Source organism: Protopterus annectens, chromosome 2.part2 (assembly GCF_019279795.1).
Source record: "Protopterus annectens isolate FY-2018-M chromosome 2.part2, PAN1.0, whole genome shotgun sequence".
Taxonomy (NCBI): Eukaryota; Metazoa; Chordata; order Ceratodontiformes; family Protopteridae; genus Protopterus; species Protopterus annectens.
Window position 1 is genome coordinate 548,430,791 of NC_056730.1, and position 19,581 is coordinate 548,450,371.

The 19,581-nt window shown below is 40.0% G+C and overlaps 1 protein-coding gene across 3 annotated transcripts in view; it reads left to right on the top strand.

Annotated features, from left to right (window-relative positions):
- The window catches only part of MOGS (mannosyl-oligosaccharide glucosidase), a 764,380-nt gene that overhangs the window by 700,938 nt on the left and 43,861 nt on the right, over nucleotides 1–19,581 (top strand). For 2 of the 3 annotated variants that reach the window (XM_044064011.1, XM_044064012.1), the window contains exon 5: nucleotides 13,658–15,693. In XM_044064011.1, coding sequence (XP_043919946.1) covers nucleotides 13,658–15,410 — 1,753 coding nt within the window. In that variant the 3' untranslated portion in view covers nucleotides 15,411–15,693. Of the gene's footprint in view, nucleotides 1–13,657; nucleotides 15,694–19,581 lie in introns of those variants that run through there. The other variant, XR_006363848.1, reaches the window with a different exon arrangement.

Below are 19,581 nucleotides of genomic sequence, written 5' to 3' on the forward strand. Positions count from 1 at the left end.
AGGGTTTGTGTGTACATGCTAGTTCTGCATGGACTCAACTGCAGGGCTATCCACATAATGGCTAGAGGTTTGCCTATTATGTGATTGGTTTGTTCCCCAGGCAGGTGTTATCCTTGGCAAATCAGTGGCATACTGTGGTGATTGCTATCAGTAAATGGCAACATCCATTTGTGTTTCTGACTTCATACCCCTCAGAAAGGATATGTTGCAACCACTCCTGTAACACCAGCAACATTCTCAGAGTATAAGAGCGATATTTCAAATATGGTCCTGTTTTTTGGCTTCTGTCCTCTACTTTGTGCCAGGCTTTGTCCAAATGTCATGCAGTAAGAGATTGATAGGTGTGGTCTATCATTATTTAGTGCTGTCATTCCTGTGATGTTGTGGAATCCCACACATGTTTTGGGGTACATATGAGTGCAAAGGCTGGACAACATGTGTAACCCTGTACAGTGAAGAGGTTGGTGTATTCAGAACACTCTTAGATACCCTTGTAACACATTTTATGTGGGGAGGAGTATTAAATGTGTTAAAAGTAGGCTGTTAGTACATGTGAGAGATATTACTAATAGGTAACACAAAAGGTCTATAGCTGTACATTTTGATACATTTCACCATGGGGACAGTAGTGGGTTACAGGGTATTGTTTTGTAAACAGTCTGGTCAGTTTGATAGAACAGTTATAAATTAACCATTGTTATGTAAAGGATCAATTTACATTTTAACATTTGATACTTTTTCCCCCCTAGGGGGTTAAAGGAGTGTAATTGGAGGATGTTGAATTAAATATGTAATTAAGTGTTAATTGATTCTTGTATTCAAGGCAAGTATGTTTTGTAGTGTTGTACTATTTGAAGGCTATGTCCAAGACATCAGAGTATAATAATTTGTGTGGATTACTGGTTGGTTGATTTTCTGTGTGCTGTCTTCAGTCATTTCAATTATTTTGCTAAGAGATCGGTCTATGTCTGGCCATTGTGTACAGCCTATCTTGATTTTGTAGCAGCATAGTGTGTACGTATTATTTGGACTGTGTACGGGTGGGGGTGGCAGATGAATGGCCCCATACCACCCCAGAATTTCAGCTACACTGTGTATTTAAAGTCCCCCAGTGTAAGGGTATTGGGTTGCACCTTGATATTTTTCAGGGTGTTTAGAAACATGGAGTGGTAGTCTTGGAACATGGTGGGGGGTGTATAGCAGGCTGCAACCTGGATTGCAGTCTTGCCCAGTGTTAGTTGTACCTGACGTATTTCTGATGCATTATTTTGGGCTACTACTCTGGAGGTGTGCATATCCTTTAAGAATATCAGGACACCACCACCTTTAGGACTTTAGACCAGGTTTTGGGACCAAAACATGTGTTATGAGGTATAGCCTGGTAACAGAGGGGTGTTCTCTGGAGGTTTAAATCAGGTCTCTGTTACTGCACAAATGTCAATGTTCTCCCTTTTAAGGAGTGATTCGAGAGAGTGCATTTTAAGATTTAGACCTGTGGCATTGATTAGCATAATCCTTTGATTACGTTTGCTTGTATCTGTTATGGTGGTAATTTTGTCTTCAGGACAGTGTATAAAAAATGCAGTAAGGTAATATTTCTGTCAATATACATTAGCAGTAATAGTGTTAGTACAACAACCTTCTAAGCTTATCTACTCATGTAATTTGGGTATGTCTCTGTTGTCATGCCTTTGTACCCACACTTTGTCAAGCTTGTTCCAGAATCATTGCACTAAAGGGTTGTGAGCATACCTCTCCACTGCCAGGCTGTTTGCAGACTGTCCAGGTGCTTAGCCCATACTTTGTTTCCATTCCACAGTTTATTTGTATTTGTCTAGGAAGTGCTGTTATGATCCAAGGATTTATGTCTGAACAATGACATACATGTGAGTTCCCATCCTCATATCATTCAGACGGTTCTGCTGATCCCAGTTGTTGTAGAACCTTTCAATTATGACAGCAATATTCTGATTATGTCCCTATATGTGGCATATTTCCCACCCTTTGTGCAGCCTTTGTTTATTACTGTTGCACTAAGAGGTTGATAGGTATGGTTCTGAGGTATGGCTGCACTGCATGTGCATGTTATATAACTACATACACACACACACACACACACACACATATATATATATATATATATATATATATATATATATATATATATATACATATACATACATACATACAGACAACACATGAATGTTTCTACAGAACTTTCTCACTATTGTTGTATGCCTCTATTGCATGATATGTTTGAAGAAAAAAAGAAGAATTCATACAGCTCAGATGGTGTAGTGGTATGTTTGACTCTAGTGTACAGGGTCCTTGGTATAAGAACTGAGACTGGTTGCTTTTTCATTAATGTTAAATGAGCAGACTGCATGATAAGTTTGAAAAAGCAAGATTAATTCATACAGCTCAGATGATGTCGTGGTATGTTCTTTGACTCTAGTGTACAGGGTCCTGGTTTCAAGACTTGGCAAGGCTGATTATTTTTTTGCTGGGCAGAACAGTGGCTGATGGCAACAGAGTGATTAAAGCAGTTTTAAGCAGGTTTCTGCTAAGCTAAGCGGCGCTAAAATACTGTTAAACGAAAACATGCTTAATCTGTGTAGGCATCGCTTAGCAACTCGCAAACTCTCTTACCGCCACTTACTCCCGCTTACCCCCACGCTAATTTCTTTAAAAGAGAAGAAAAAAGGGTGATAGGACAGTGGTGAAAAAAGGGGCAAGTAGAGGGAAAAACAGTGTGAAAGATGGCTAGGGAAGTGCAGGATGGGAGTAGGGAAGGTCCATAGCTGTCCATATCTTCTACAGTAACAGCTGTGCACTTTTACAAAATTTGGATGCACATTTGGACACATACCCCTGAGAGAGGGGTGAGGACAATAGTAATGTGTTGTGAAGCCAATTGGATCAAATTACATGTGTCCAGTGGACACGTGTGTGCAATGGACAGCTATGTATGGGGCGTAATTTTTTTTTTTTTGGGAACAGATTGCCCTTTTTTTTTTTTTAAGGTGAGAGTGGGATGTTGGGGAAGGATAGTAGGTATAATTGGGGAGGTAAGTTTGGTAGGAATACAGAGAACACAGACAAGATAGCAGACAAGGTGGTATATGACACATGTGGGGGGCAGACACCTTGGACAGGGAGGGTTGGGAATCAGAAGCACATAAGCCCCCCAAATGGTTACAGTGGGACTCAGGTCCCCACCCATGAGCAGTCACCACTGCACCTTAATGGCCCCAAAGGTGGCTGTGCTGGGGCTGAGCAGGAGGGGCAGGCTGACCCTCAAGATGCGCCAAGCAGCCCTCAAACTGGCGTAGCTGATCTCCAAATGCCTTTTGAAGCTCACTATGCACCAGATCCGGGACCTGCGAATGGGTGACAGTGTCCTGTCTGTGGCAGTTCCACCCTTAGGTGGTGCAGGACCAGCAGACAAGGATTTTCCAGGGTGGGTCCCAGCTGAGACGGGACAGGCGGATCCACTGGGATCAGCCTTCCCAGATGTGCTATGGTGTTGAGGTTTTACAACATATATTGGTTAGTCATGAACAAATAAATTCCAGGATTAGTTATAACAGCATGCATGGGTGTTCCATTTGAGCCCATAAAACAGATTTCAAAACAGTTGCATAGCAAACAGAACATGTGCAAATATGGAACCACAATGGATATTATAACAAAATGCAGGTTACATTGATAGCAACAGGCCACCAATGATATTATTTCAACAGGGAACATTAATATTCAAACATTTAGATAGTTTTAGAACAATAGGAAACATGTCCCAACAGTAGGTTTGGTAAGGAACATACCCATTTATTTATGTGTTTAGATTATTGTTGCAGGGTGGGGGAGAGAGAGAGAGACATTAACAACTGTATATTATTCAGTTGCTCACAACTGTTATATTAGTCTAATCACTACTCTGCGGATATGACCTCACATTACTTCTTCCTATGGCCTTGGGGTTGGGCAGTGGGTGTTGTATACAGTGTATAACTACAACCTTCTTATAGCATATATATACCTCTTTCCTTACTGGTACACCTGTGGAGGAAATGTCTGTTAAGACTACCTGACTGTTTCTACACATATTCACATATTCTTGAGGGAGAATATGCAAACAGCTTACTACCACTCCCGGGATTCAAACCCTGCCTGTTTGTGCAAAAAGGTACCACAAGCCTGTGTTTAATCACAATGAGCTATTAAGGAATTGCTTTTTCTTCTTTGACTGGTGCAGCGGTTAGCGCTGTCGCCTCACAACAAGAGGTTCTCCTGCTTGATTCTTGACTGGAGCGACTTCTGTCTGGAGTCTGCATGTCCTCCCCATGGTCGAATGATGTCTAAAGACATGCAGGTAGGTGTGTGCGTGAATGGGTGTGCCTTCTTTGAAGGTTGGGCATCGGGCTGGCAACTCGGCACCATAAAATCCACTGCCAGTCATTAACGGACCGGAGTTCTGCTGTTGCAACCCCTAACCTGGAAAAGCCGAAGGACTTTTTTTTCTATATAATACTCTCTGATTTGGACAATCTGACTTTGTAATTGTGACATTCATGCATGGTAGACAGTTGTTTATACTGTGTATTCACACTTTCATATTTTACAGTATGGAAAACAATGGTTAACACATTACTATTCAGGTATCAGATCTTGGTGTATGGAACATTTTTTGTATTCTTAATCTGTTTTACAAATCCAGAATCCAACACATACGCCAGCATTGTGCTGGTCCAGTGGGAGAAGGAGATGGTATTTGTCTCTGACATGTTCAAGCAACACATTACGTTTTACAAGAGTTTTGTGGATGACATCTTTTTTACTTGGCATGGGAATGAGCAAAATTTAAACAGTTTTGATAACTTCCTTGAGAATACTTCATCTTACTTCTCTTCCTCACTTAAATTTTCAAACGAAAAACTGGACTTTCTGGATGTTCATGTTAGTAAGAGCATATTAGGAGATGTATCCACTAAAATGCACAGGAAAGATTGTAGGAAGAATAACATTCTCCATCGCTCCAGCATGCATCCCAGGCATATTATGAAAAATGTAGTCAAGAATCAAGTGCTACGCTGTAAGAGACATCACACTGATAGGGCTGACTACACTGCTGCGGTCCAGGGCCTTACATCAGATCTTCTAGATAGAGGATACAAGAAGTCTGAAATAGATAGTGCAATAGTGGAGGTTAATTCCTCCGATATCTGTAAAACCAAGCCCTATTTTTCTGATAGCTGTCGAGTTGAAGTACAAATTGCAGGAAGGAAAGTTAATCAACCTGTGAATAGGTTGTTCATAGGTTCATAGGTTCATACTAGGCTATCTGCCCTAGGGCATTTATAAGCCTAGCCAGAGTGTGTGTGGCTTTCACCACCCCTTAGGATGAGAATACTATACCCATTAGTTTTCTGTGCCTCTGTCCAGCAGTGATACAGACCAGTTATCCATTTCTATACCTTTCTGAGGATGTCTCTGTCTGATGGAGGTGTGGTCAAAAGTAGTCAGTTTTGCAGTCATCTGCAAATTTTGTCAACAACAATCCCCTATGTTTGCCTGCAAAGAAGAAAAAAAAAAAAACGAACAAGGGGGGAGGGACTGAAGCCCTGTGGACACCCTTCCGTGACGATCTTAGAGTCTGACATGGCACCAGCAACTCCTAACCCTGTGTGTTCTGTCCTTGAGCCAGTTTGCAACCCATCTTGTGACATATGGGTTTACATAGCTGGTGAGCTTTTCTATGATGCGATGCAGTGGGGGTATTGTGAGCAGCTTTGCTAGGTCACAGCTCTGTCCTGGAGATGTTTGGGAGGCTAGACTCTGGTAGATAGATATTTCTCCTGGGGGGGGAGGGGGGGGAGACATTTGTCCTTTTGGGAGCTCTGCCACTGATTATGTCTGTTCTGTCTGATTTCATTTATTTTTTTTTCTTTTTTTTCAGTGATTTTGGGAGTTTCCTGGTTTATAGCTAAAGGGTTTATGATTTAGGCTTTGTGATTGTCTTAATTGTCTTTGTGTCATTGATTTTCTTTTTGGCATGTTTGGATTTTATCTTTTATGATGAGTATTGATTTTTTATGAGTGAGAGATATTTTCATTTTTTAAGGATTTTGCTCTGTCATTTAAGTTTGCTTCACTACTTGTTGTAGTAAGTTTGTTTGTTGTGGAGTCCACCAGACTTTGGGCCTTTGGGTCTGGTGGAAATTTGATTGATTTTATTAGGGATTGCTTGATCAGTGCCCTGGAGGAGAGGCATTTGTTCATTTTGTAAAGGGTTTTTTCAAGGGCGTGGGTTTGGGTTTCCACTTCCACTGGTTTTCCAGTCTTCAACCACTAAGAAAGAAGAAGTTTGAGTTCTTTGAAGTTTGCTTTTGAGAAGTTCTTTTTGGTGGGGATGGGGCGGGGGTGGGATCTCCAGTTAGATTAATTTCTGGTCAATGAGGGATATAGGGGATATACTTGTGGAGCATTTTTGTCCCAGCCCATGTTTGTGATGATCAGGTCTATATTTTCTCTCTCTTGTGGGAATGAGTGACTAGTTGTTCCATAGCATTTGAGTTTATGAACTCAAGGAACCTAGGTGCTAGGGTGTTGGGGCTTGAGTAATGTTCCCAGTCTGTGTTTGGGTAGTTGAAGTCACCCAATATGATGGTGTTTGGAGAGACATTTATACTCTCCAGTGTCTTCAGGAAGGGAACTGATGAGGTATAATGATTTGGGTGCTGGCACCTATCTGGGAGCCGGTAATGAGTGCTGGCAGGAACAAAGGTTTCAGTCACAGCACAAACTGAGGATGTTCTCCATACTGAGGAGGAGGTTGGGGTTTATGCTTTGAGCTTGAGGTTCTCTTTTGAGCATACCATTCTCTTACCATTTTTTCCTTTTTTTGCTCTAGAGTTTATTTTTGCCTTTTTTGCCTGCCCTAAAAAAGGCACTATGGTAGGGAGCCGCCTTGCCTATAAGCTAAGTAGGGGTGTGAGGTGCCGTGCCAATATCCGGAGCCAAGCAAGTGGCTTGGCAATCCGTGGCACATGACAGAACATAGACTTATCCCCCTTAGAATCCCACAAATGACCATTAATATTGAATTATGTGTTCATGCAATGTCATATTGTCTTTGTGGAGGGCAGGATACTGGGTTGTGTACACCTCAGGGTCAGCCTGGTACCTGCCTGGGCTAAGCCCCCTCTTCTCTTATGTCTCTTCCAGGTAGTCCAGTCAGGGATGCGGTCGCTCACACCATCATGCATGGACAATGACTAGGTCATGCCTGTACTTGCTGTGGAGGTGAGCTGTGGTGTTGTGTGATGTGGCTGATTCTGCAGGCAGCAGGCAGCTAACTGTAATCTTCCCAACTTGGGTCTGGGGACGCTTCAGCAGTGTGTCTGACTATGGAGTCACCTATAACAAGTGTCTGGCATTGTGTTTGGTTTGGCCTTAGGGCTGACTTGCTTACTGACTTGACTTGTTTGATGCCTATGTGTTGCATGCCTTATGTGGCAGTTGCTTTGCTGAGGTGGCTTTGGCTTGGGGCTCTGTTTTTGAGATTTTGATCAGTGCCTCCAGACTCTCCAGTATGATTTTGTTTGTTTTGTTGTTTTTGCAGTTGTGTTCTATAGTTGTGAACTTGTGGTGTGTTTTGTGTGTGGTTTCCTTCTCCTCCCTCCTGTCTGGTCTTGCCAGTCCTGAGTTGAGAGCTCAGCCTCCAGTTTGGCTATATAGTTGCATCTCTCACATGTATTTGTGTTTTGTGGGAGAAGGAGGTTGTGTATGACTTATTCTAACAATGTCAATGTAGTATGTGATATTGTTAAAAAGAATTGGCCTATTTTGTTGACTGATCCAAGTATTAGCCAGGTACTGGGAACTAATCCGAGCTTTAGCTTCAAGAATAATAGAAACTTGAAACAAAGGTTATGTTACAAGCACCATAATATATGTGAGAGGTTTTACTCAGAGCGTAGAGGTGCCCACCCCTGTAGAACCTGTAAAGCTTGTGCCTATATATGGTCTGCTTGGATGGTCAGACATCCATTAAATGATAAGCCTATAGAGTTTTCTTTTTATGCTGATTGTTCCACAAGAAATATTGTTTATTTAACAAAGTGTAATTTATGTAGTGCATTTTACATAGGAAAGACTAATCACATGTTAAAAGAAAGAATTTTGGAATATCTCAATGACATACGTAACAGCAAATGCATGAATGCACTAGCTAAGCATGTAATTGATTATGATACACAGCATAATTTTAAATTTTTAGTTTTGCAGAAAGTGAATGTCAGTTTGCGTGAAGGGGACATTAAAAATGAGACAGAATATGTTGAATTAAGATGGATTGTGGATTTCAAGGCATATTTTCCACCTGGCCTCAATAGCGCTGTCTTTAAAACCTCTTTTGAAGAGAAGAGGTTTACCACATTAATTAATTATTTAATTAATGAATTAATTAATTTTTTATGATGCATTCCTAAGCCTTGTTTTTATTTGTCAGTGCTTGTATTTAAATCCAGGATTTTTGTCTGTTTGTATTTAGGTCTGAAGAAGAGGGTTACCTCAAAAGAGCTTACCTTTTTGTTATTTTTATTTGTATTAAAGTGTTTCTATCTCTAGCCGAAGTGTCTTATTTTTCCATTTGCCAGGTGAGCCTCAGTTACTTAATGCTATCAGAGCTATAGTTGCTGTGCAGAACTGTACACATTTTGAATCTTACTGACACATGCCAAAGTAAACACAACAGTCTGGGGTTTTCACTTTTACTGACAGGTATTCACACTTTTATTGATATATACCATGTACATCAGTATTACTCTGCTAATTTGTCATTTATTCAGTACATACAATACACAAATTTCACTCCTGACAGGTGACATTCTACTCATTTCTGTTTATTTGCCCTGATTACTGCTAGCTAGATTTGTACTCACCAGCCTCATTATGCAGCCTTTGCAACCTGCTGGCATGTGCTTCTGTGTTCGCGGCCCTCTCAACTGCAGCTATACAGGAGGTAGAGAAAAATGTATGCATACCTATCCATCACATACACAGGCTGGACCTGGTTAAATAGTAATTAATACTGATACTTACACACATCTGGGGCATTGTGTGCCCGAACATCTTGGATCCACTGAACTAAGTGATCCCTCTTCCTATGCTTCAGATCAGCAAAATGGTGCGGGACCTACTCACCAGTCCAAGGGATACCAGTAGCATTAGTGAGGTCACGTGCGAGACGGTCCCAGGCCTCCACCTTGTACTGTGAGCCCTGGTACTTGTCCTGCAGCAGTTTCCTTTTATGGTCATTCACAAGGAGTCCAACCATGACCCTGGATTCCTGAATGCCCCAGCGTTGCGCCCAAAAGCAAACTCCCTCACCATCTCCTGCCATGGTGCCTGCAGTGATGAGCTACAACTGTTTATGGGCTGTATTCCCACCTACGAGGTTTAACTAGGGTTGATTTCATGCACTTTGCCGTGATTGGACCATTTTGAATATGCTGAGCTTAGCTAAGCTACGCGCAAACCCGTTTAGGTAAGCTTGGTAGTACTTAAAGTGGCATGTTGAGCACTGCTTACCAGTGGGCAGATTCAATGAGCTGGGCTACTCATTGCTTAGCATTTATATGTAAGCAATACTTACGCCAGCTAAGCATAGCTGTGCACTGCTTAACATGGCTCAAATTTAATTTTATATACTATTAGCTTTATGGGATTGAGTCATCATTACTGACATCATATAAATTGATGTTTACCTTCCCTGACATCCCCCTATGTGCTTTCATTACATTTATTCTTGTGTTACTATACTGTATGGGGCACTTGTGTTTATATGGGGGCTTTACATCTTTTCTGGACTGACACCTAATTTTTTGATCTGCTAAACTACCCTGGGTGATGCATGTTATGTACTACCTCATTTATTAAAACATACTACTTTTACAACTGCTTTCACATATAAAAGTGAAAAGACTTCATTGGGGCTTGGACCATGAATGCCTGCATGCAAAGCAGCAGCTGTAACCACTATGCTGTTTCGGATTGCTTGTTTAGTTCATATATTCCTATTTAACTCCTTCAAATACTTAAGCTTTGCTAAGCATAGCTGTGTGAAGTGCACACCCGCTCAGCTACGCTTAAACATTATTGCAGACAAAAAAAAAAAATATGTGTTTTAATTTTGTTTAATGTAGGTGTTTGCACATTGCTTTCTGCACCATTCTACACAATTATATGTGCTGGAGCATTGTGGGGGGCTGTGCTTATGTTTCATCACACTTAGAACGTTGATGGGATGACAGGTTTGCATTAGCAAATTAGTGAATTTTATAGAGGGTATGCAGTCATACCTCTCAACCTCTTAGAGCAAACAATCTGGACAAAGCCATAAATGATGTGGGGACAAATAGGGACAGGTTTTAAATATTGCTCTAACAAACTTAGAAAGTTGACAGAGTAATAGGTTTTGCATTAGAGTGAATTTTCTGCTGGATGTGGAGTCTTACACTCAAATGTTTGTCATTATTTACAGACTTCACTCCTCAGCTATTTCCCAGTGCAGTACACATTTTAGGTGGAACACATTTATGAGGCATAAATCTGGACATTCTGCGACAATCTGTACAGTAGGAGGTATGCCATGAACACTTACAGTGTCAGCGGACATCCTCTCTGCTTTTGAATTGCCGAACGGCAATTCTGGAGTGCAGGGGGCATGTGTATTATACGTGAACTGCTCCAACACACCCCCTGCACTCATGCATAGACCCGTGTCCGTATTAGAATACAGCAGCGCGCCTTCATGCGTATGCAAGGTGCGCTGCTGTTCTGTGTGGACACAAACCACTCTGTGTCAGAATAACGCTATTCCGACATGGAGCTTCGTAAATCCTGGGGTAAATGTTATTGTTTCGTCAGTGAAAGGGTTGTGATTTTTTTTAATCAAGCTGAGTAACTTCATTGATGGTTTTCCAAAATTATTTCGTAGTTTTCTTGTGGTTTTCCTATAGGGTAGTACAGTAGTTTTGCTTAACCTTTAAGATGGTACTTTTACTTAGGTTTAGTCAGGTTTTACAAGTGCTTATATTATTGCAGATTGTGTTTTTTCCTGTTATTTTTGGCTTTGAGATGCAATTGGGTTTAATGTGAAGAGGAAGGTTTTATTGAAGTGAATACTACATCATCTTAAGGCAAGTTTTTTATGGTTCCTATTTGCTATGCATAAAGACAGAAAAAAGAAAGTTTCTTTTTCAGATTTGGTTGCATTTTTGGCTGTTTTATTGTCAATGTTTCTATGAATTATGGTGTGTTTTTACATGGGAGAGACTGGGATATGTCAGCCATAATTCCTACATGAATAATTTTGTTGGGATCGGCTGTTAGTATCCAGTCCAAAATACTTTCTTTTCCTGTAACTTTACCTCTTCTTGTGGTCATATATATTAGCTGAGTTAATCCATATAGATTGATAGAGGGGTGAATACTTTTTAGTACACTTGGCCTAAAAAAGTATTAAGGCCTCCTAGGATTAATGTTTCAAGATATTTTTTCAGTATATGCCTTAAGAGGCTGATTTGTCTACACAAGGAGTTATATAAAATGTTGCTATACCTACGGATGTTCTTGAGTTAATTTTAAGTGTGTTAGTAGGATTTTAACATTATCGGTGTTTAGTATTTTTGTGTGGACACAGCATGGTTAAAAGCTTTTGAATAAAAAATATAAACGCTCAGGTTTGGCTGCAAGTATAATGATCATTAATAACAATACTCGCTAAATATACTAATTTTTACTTTTTATTTTTACTTCTTTCTTTTATCTTCTACTTTACATTTCTTTAGCTAATAATATCTGCTCATTCCTATCCTTTCTCTCCTCTTCCTAATGAATCATCTGATTTTTATCGCTGTACTGGTAAATGACTTTCTGTCGATGGGAAAGTACAAGGTTCTCGTGTTGTCTTTTTAGGGTGTTAACTACACTGCAGTCCATGTTCAGAGTAATCATCAGCAGTATGTTGTCTAAGTAACATGAAGGCGTATGCCGTTGTCCTGTCAAAAAGCAAACATAAAAAATAAGGTTGTTTTCTATTTAAAGGTTACTCACCATACCTGTGAACTCTCTTTGACTTTGCCTCATAGTTTTGTCGTCTCCCTCATAACATTTTTGATTTTCTGGTAATTTACTGAAAATTATAATAAGTAATGTCAGACATTAGAGATCTATATTTCTTATTGTTCAGAAAATGCATATTGCTGCACAAAACCTGTTCTGTTAATTTTTTAAGGAAATTTAAGTAATATTTAAATTTTGTAATTTATTATGGCCTTTGTTCCCCCATCCCACTGTCTTTACTTTGTCCTGATACTTATCTGCTTGATTACTGCCACTATCTTAAAAGAAACATTCTTATGTCACACAATCACTAATGGGAAAACTCAGCTTCTCTGTTCACACCACACCCATTTAAAGTACCATTCATCTTACTTTTCAACTTTATCCTACCCATGGATCAGAAACGGCTTCCCCTGTGGTACCTTTGTTGTGCCACTAGGATGTTTTATTTATACAGGGGTGCCTTGGGGCATTTATTTATTTATTTAATGTATTTTTAGAACAAAGAACTGCCATGTTTCATTGTTCTAAAAATAAATAAATGTGGAAAAGTGACCGTGGAAGAATGGTGTCCTAGACAACTGCCTAGTAGGCTGTACATAAGGCTGGCTCTGACACTCATCCACCCGTATGGGGGATCTTGCCCCACCCCCACTCCCTCACTTAATGCAATAATGGAGTTAGTATATTTATCACAGAGAAAAAAAGAAAACCCTCACACAGAGTGAACCACTAGTAATACACAAGCACAAATCTCTGGGAGAAGTTGTAAAATGCAAATGTTCTTCTAAACTAATTTATCTTTTAATTCCTGTGAGCCTAAGATCCTAAACCACAACAGCAGTAATTGTCTATAGCCTTCTTTGGTTTTCTATTAATTGTGATTCAAAGAAAAGTGCTTTCAGTAAAATTAATTTTCTGCAATTTTTTTCCAGTGGTTTGTAATTCAGTGAAAATTTCATTTAATGAATAAATTGTTCAATGTGTGTGTTTGCATGTATACACAGGTAAAATTATTAAAACAAATCAAAAACGCCAAAGAAATACAAACCCATATTATTAATGGAACAAGACACTCCAGATTTTGTTTATTGTCTGATCAGAGCATGCTTCTGGTGCTAAAGATACTCAACACGGGCATCTCATGCCTTATTATACACTAGGGCAGTATCTTATCAGACAGTGAACCACTGAACTACATCTGTGTGTGTTTGTGTGTGTGTATATATATATATATATATATATATATATATATATATATATATATATATATGAAATCTGGAAAAGTTTGGATTTTTTTCAATATTATAAAAGTATTGGTTATGCCAAGTTAGAATATCCAAATCAGCAAACATAAATCCTTGCCTAAATAAATTTGTGGTTTTGTGAAGTTGTGTACTCAAAGCACTACATATATAAATGTAAAATTACCATCAAAGACCATATGAAGATGGATTGTGTGCATGTTGACTTTTCTGTTATCTTGCCTACAGTGTAATAATTCATTCTTTTGTTTTGTTTTTTCCAACAGTTATAACTATCTGAAGGCTCAAAGTCCTGGCTTGCACAAGTTGACAGACATTGTCAAAAGCAGTCTGAGTGGACACTTTGTATACAGTCCACCATCTGGCGAGTCCCAGCATTATTTTGCTGTTCACACTTACAGACCCCCACCCCAGAATCAGATGGAAGAAGGTGGCAAAGAGCAGAGCCATTTCCTTGTCCACCAAGTCACCTTGCAGGTACCTTTTCAGATTGAGATACGATTTGAATCTGGTAGCTTCATTACTCGTCCCAGCCTACTGATGGGAGAGGTATTCACTGAGGAAATGGAAAAACAGAAGGCACTGTTTAATGAAAGGTTTGAAAAAACATTCCCACTTCAGGAGAAGGGCTACACACAACAGCAAATAGTATTTGCTAAGGCAGCTCTTAGTAACATGCTGGGTGGTATGGGCTTCTTCTTTGGCACATCAGTTGTCCAATCAAAATACAATCCACATCCTGTAGCTTATTGGGAAACCCCACTCTATACAGCTGTTCCATCCCGATCATTCTTTCCACGGGGTTTCCTCTGGGATGAAGGTTTCCATCAGCTGCTGATAAGCAAATGGGATCGCGAAATCTCCAAAGATGTAATAGCCCACTGGCTAGATTTAATGAATGTTGAAGGCTGGATCCCAAGAGAAGTAATACTGGATGCAGAAGCTCGCAGCAGAGTCCCACCTGAGTTTATAGTGCAAAGAAATGAGAATGCCAACCCTCCTACGCTGTTCCTGGCTTTACAGAAGATAATAGGGAATCATAATCAGGGTGTCACAGAAGCAGACAAATCATATCTCAGAAAGATCTTCCCAAGGCTAAAAACTTGGTTCAGTTGGTATAACACCACACAGACGGGTACCTTGCCATTTACATATCGCTGGAGAGGACGGGATATAGACACAAACCTTTTCCTGAACCCTAAAACTTTAACATCAGGGTTGGATGACTACCCAAGGGCATCTCATCCTTCTGATGATGAGCGCCATGTGGATCTTCGCTGTTGGATGGCCCTAGCTTCTAGAATCATGAGTGATGTAGCCATGTTACTAGGAGAGCCTCATGAAGAGTATGAAACTTTGCATGCCGTACTTAGTAACATTTCATTGCTAGAGGAGCTCCACTGGTCTGAAGACTTGAAGATCTTTGCAGATTATGGGAATCACACACCAGCTGTTGTTTTGGAGAGGGAGAAAATCTTTATTCAGCCTGGTCAACAAAAAGCTTTCCACCCATCTCCAAGGCTGGTTCGTGTTGTACGCAGGCAACCAAAGCTTCAGTATGTCGGGGCTTTTGGTTATGTCAGTCTTTTTCCTTTCCTACTTCAGCTTCTTCCACCAGACTCACCCAAACTAGAAAAGACTTTCAGAGACATGCGTATGGAGAAAAAGCTTTGGACACCTTATGGCCTGCGATCACTTTCCAAATCTAGCCCACTATACATGAAACATAACACAGAGCATGATGGGCCGTACTGGCGTGGGGCCATTTGGATAAACATCAACTACTTGGCTGTTCGAGCATTGTACCATTATTCAAAGATTGAGGGACCATACAAGCAAATGGCAGCCTCACTGTACCAGGAGTTGAGGACTAATGTGATAACAAATGTTTATAGACAGTACATGACAACAGGCTACATTTATGAGCAGTACAATGACAGCACTGGTGAAGGACAGAGTTCTTTCCCTTTTACAGGTTGGTCTGCGTTGGTGGTTCTTATGATGGCGGAAGAATACTAAAAATCAGCAGCTGACTGTCACTGGCCTAATATGAGAATATGTGCGGGCATTTAGAACTTGATGAATATGGACCTTTTTCTACCTGTTCAAAGTGAAAGAATCATAATGCAGGTAAAATATGGCACTCGAGAGGCAAACAATGTTAAATAATCTAAAACTGTTTATTTGTTATTGCTGTGTAATATATTTAACCAATGGAAACTTCAGGTGCCAAAATAAGAACGGAAAATCATGTGAGCTGCTTTCGTTGTAGGAGGACCAGTGAGCCTTTAATGTTGATTTTTAAAAAAATATAATATCAAAATTACAAAAATAGTTGAATAAAACTTAATTTAAAATGGAGTGTTAGTACAAATCTTCTGCAATGATTAGATACATTTGTGTTATTTTGAAGCAACAATCTTGGAATGTTCTGTTTTAAGAAATGCATTTTTGGGTATACTACAGATACCCTACTTTTTTCTGACTTTTTAAAAAAAAAAGAAAAACAGATTAGGTTCAGTCTAGATTTTCATTTATTTTATTAACAGAGTGGTAGAATCACAGATCCACTTCATACATTTTGTTCAGATTACGTTAGCACACTGGCTTCTTACTTGCATTTAATGCACTACCCTCTCATCTACTTGCACTTTTCCCTAAGTTACTAACATCCATCCTTATCCCACAGTTTCCAGCACTGGGCCCCTTCCTACTTTTTCATTGTGATCTGTCTGTTACTACTTTCCATCTTCTAACTTTTCTTACCTCATTATGTCTCCTTTCAGACATGTTCACCCCTATTTTTACTGTTTTTTCTAACCTTGTATACTCTGTATGGATAAATAACTGTAGGCCAGCCGTTAATTATACATTCTACCATTATCCTTATCCTTCAGTAACTAACTTGCTATTTGTTTATATAGTATCATTAGTGACATTTAGGGGATTATGATCAGGTCTGTGATCATAACCATCTTGTAGTTCATGGAGTGTTGCAACTGTGCTCCCGAAATAGGAAAAATATAAATTTAGTGTACGCAACCCTAGTTTGAAAGACTATATTAACAGCCCTTGGATAGGGGTGCTTAACATAGAGGATTATGAGTGGGCCACAAAACATGACAGGCATATTATGTGTTCAAGATATGGATGCCAAGAAATTCACTTCAAGAGTAAAGCAAAGCTTGAGAGTAGAATCTTGGTATCCATGTTGAGATTTCATAATTAAGGGTTATGACCAGAAACCTGATCATAATTCTTTGTTTTACATGGAGCTTTATCTACTCCATGTACTACTGGTTATAGGAAAAAAGCTCTTAAGTGTTTTGACGGCTTTCAAAGCTGTAAAGCACTTAAAAAGTGCTGTCAGAAAGACAGCTCATTCTCTTATGTTTATACTCAGCTTCCATGCCTCTCAACTGTCCAGATTTTCACAGACTGTCCTGATTTTTGCCTCATATGTCTGGTCTGTTCCTCATAGACTAGTAGTTTTGTGACACATCACTGAGGACCACAGTCACTAAATGATATATATTTGAGTTTCAGACTTCATACCCTTCAGAAAATGTAGGCAAACACAAATGCTGTTATTCTAGCAACTTTCTGAGTTTATAAAAGGAAGTCAGAGACCCGTTACCAGCACAGACAGCGGAGAGAAAGAAATCATTGCTGTCGTTTGCTGGTCAGTACTGACAGATTTGACTGCCTAGTTGAAGACCCAACCTTAACAAGTTAAGCAGAGGGTGCACGTTGTTAGGGGCAGTAATAGTATGCATTATATTGGACTTGCAGAAATAAACGTTGAGTAACATCAGAAAATGTGCAATTGAAATTTCACTGACAGTGCGTACTAAAGCAATAGTAAAGAAAAGTAGAAGGTAACTTCAGTGGCCTGTCTGAGAGGTAACATGACTGACAATTTCATTGTTATATAATCTGTCTGAAACAAGACTATTACTTGGTGGATGATAAGAATATTTGCTTGCAGACACATCAACAGCTGTGAGTAGCCAATATGAATTCTAATAAACAGAGCAGAGCACAGTTTCTGGAATATGTAGACTCCGGCATGCATTAAGGATTGATACAAGCATTTTGTAATATTATTTACTGTGAAATTGCTATTCAAATGACATGAATAAAAATAGGGATGAGGGTGCACTTTTACTGGCACACCATGCAGACAGTTCTGCCTGATGTCTGTTTTAATGCATATGTGACTAATTAACTAAACTCTGGAACAGACTACCTATCTGTGTCAAACAGAGCTCCTCAGTAGCACTCTTCAAGAAAAATCTTGATGATTGGATAGGTAATAGGAAATTCACCCCGGGGATCACTTCTGTGGTTCTTCTTGACAGGGGCACAGGATAATAATTTTCTTGGGTGGCGAAAGCCAGGGTACCTTTTTGGCTAGGCTTGTATAGGCCCTAGGGCCAATAGCCTAGTACCTACCTATGAAACCTTGATCGGCAGGAAATGTAATACTGTGGCTTACTGAGGGAAAGATAATGGGAAGAGTAACTGGAGAAGGAACTGAAGCACACCAAAGCAGTACCTCCTAAAAAGTCTGTTACCTCAGAAACAAGTTGATATTTCTGGGTTTTTTTATAGACCGTGTAACACATCAGTAAGAAAAACATTTGTAAGAGGCAATGCAGAAAAGTAAGTGATAGTAATGCAGAGGCCTCTCAAAATTAGCACTGCTTCTCTGTTCCTCCATTCTAAGTGAATGGAACTCAGATGTGACAGTCCAGTAGGGTTGCCACCTTTTAACAAGACCAAAGTGGGACATGGTGGTGTGGCCACACCCCACTATGCCATCACCAGGGTTCCTATCACATAGTCAAACTTTTACAAGTTTGAACCACATATGGTTGAGACCATACGTTCAGATTTGTAAAAGTTTGAGTGTTTGACTGGAAATGTCCTTAACCGGAGGTTTCCATTCACTTCAATGTGGTGAGATCTCGGAGTTGATATATTTAAGTAGCGGGGGGGGTGCAGTTGGGCTTGCCCCCCTGCTTACAACAAGTTAATGTTTTGTCCGTTTTGTAGTTATTTTTTTTTTGCATACTCAAAGTTCTGTAACTTCGAACATAATGGTTCGACCATTAGGTGTTTGGAGTTACGGAACTTCGACTATGTAATATAGACCCCATCACCAGAGGTGTTGAAGGAGAAGCAGTATTGCAGTTATGGGTACAACAATGTGAAGTTATTACAGCATACTGAAAAGTCACAAACCATTTAAATGAAGTGAAGCATTACTGCAAAAACACGATACTCCTGAGATCATATGAGGTTACTAGGCTATTGGCCCTGAACCCTTTTAAGTCTATCCAACAATTTAGCCTATGTTTAGACAAATCAGCACCCGATGCCACTGTCCAGCAGGGACACAGGTGAAATCCCAGGGGTATATTTTCTGTTTCCCATCCAGTTATCCGGGTTGCACTTAAAAAGGGGTAAAGAGGTACTCTGTTTGATGTGGAGAGGGAGTCTGTTCCATAGATGGGGGAGTCTCTGGGACACAAAGTTGTCCCGTCAACAAGTCTTGTTGATGTTGCAGATCAGGTTGAGACCGTGCATGTGGGTTACTCGAGTGGAGCTTGACTTGCGGATATGCAGCAGTCCCATCAAGGTGGGGTCTGTGATCACCTTGTATGCCAGACAGAGGTCACCTCTGAGGAGTCTGTATGAAACCAAGTAGAGGGATAGGGCTTTTAGCATATATATGTACGGTAGCTGTTTGAGGCCCTGGATTCTCCTGATGAGGAACCTCTGTGGTCTGTTCAGCTGCTGTATGTGCTTTGCGAGGTACATGCCGAAAGGGGCGTTGTAGTCAATAATGGGCCTTATAAGGGAGAGATGTTGTGACTTCCTTGTTCCTGGATGAGATACCCTTACTTATGAAGTGGGCCATGTAGAAGGCTTTCCGTACAACAGACGCAACATGGTGGTCAAAAGTCAGGTTGCTATCAACCTGGGTGCCCAAATCCCTCACGACTGATTGCGTGCTTAGGACAGTTGTAACAGTAAGTAAACTTTAAAGGAAAAAAAACACACTACTCATATTAAACAGGCATTTATGTTTGTTTAAAAAAAGTAAAAAAATTCTTCACAAACTAACCATGACAATTCTGAAAGAAAACTAAAAAAATCTACATACTGCACACAAGCTAAACAT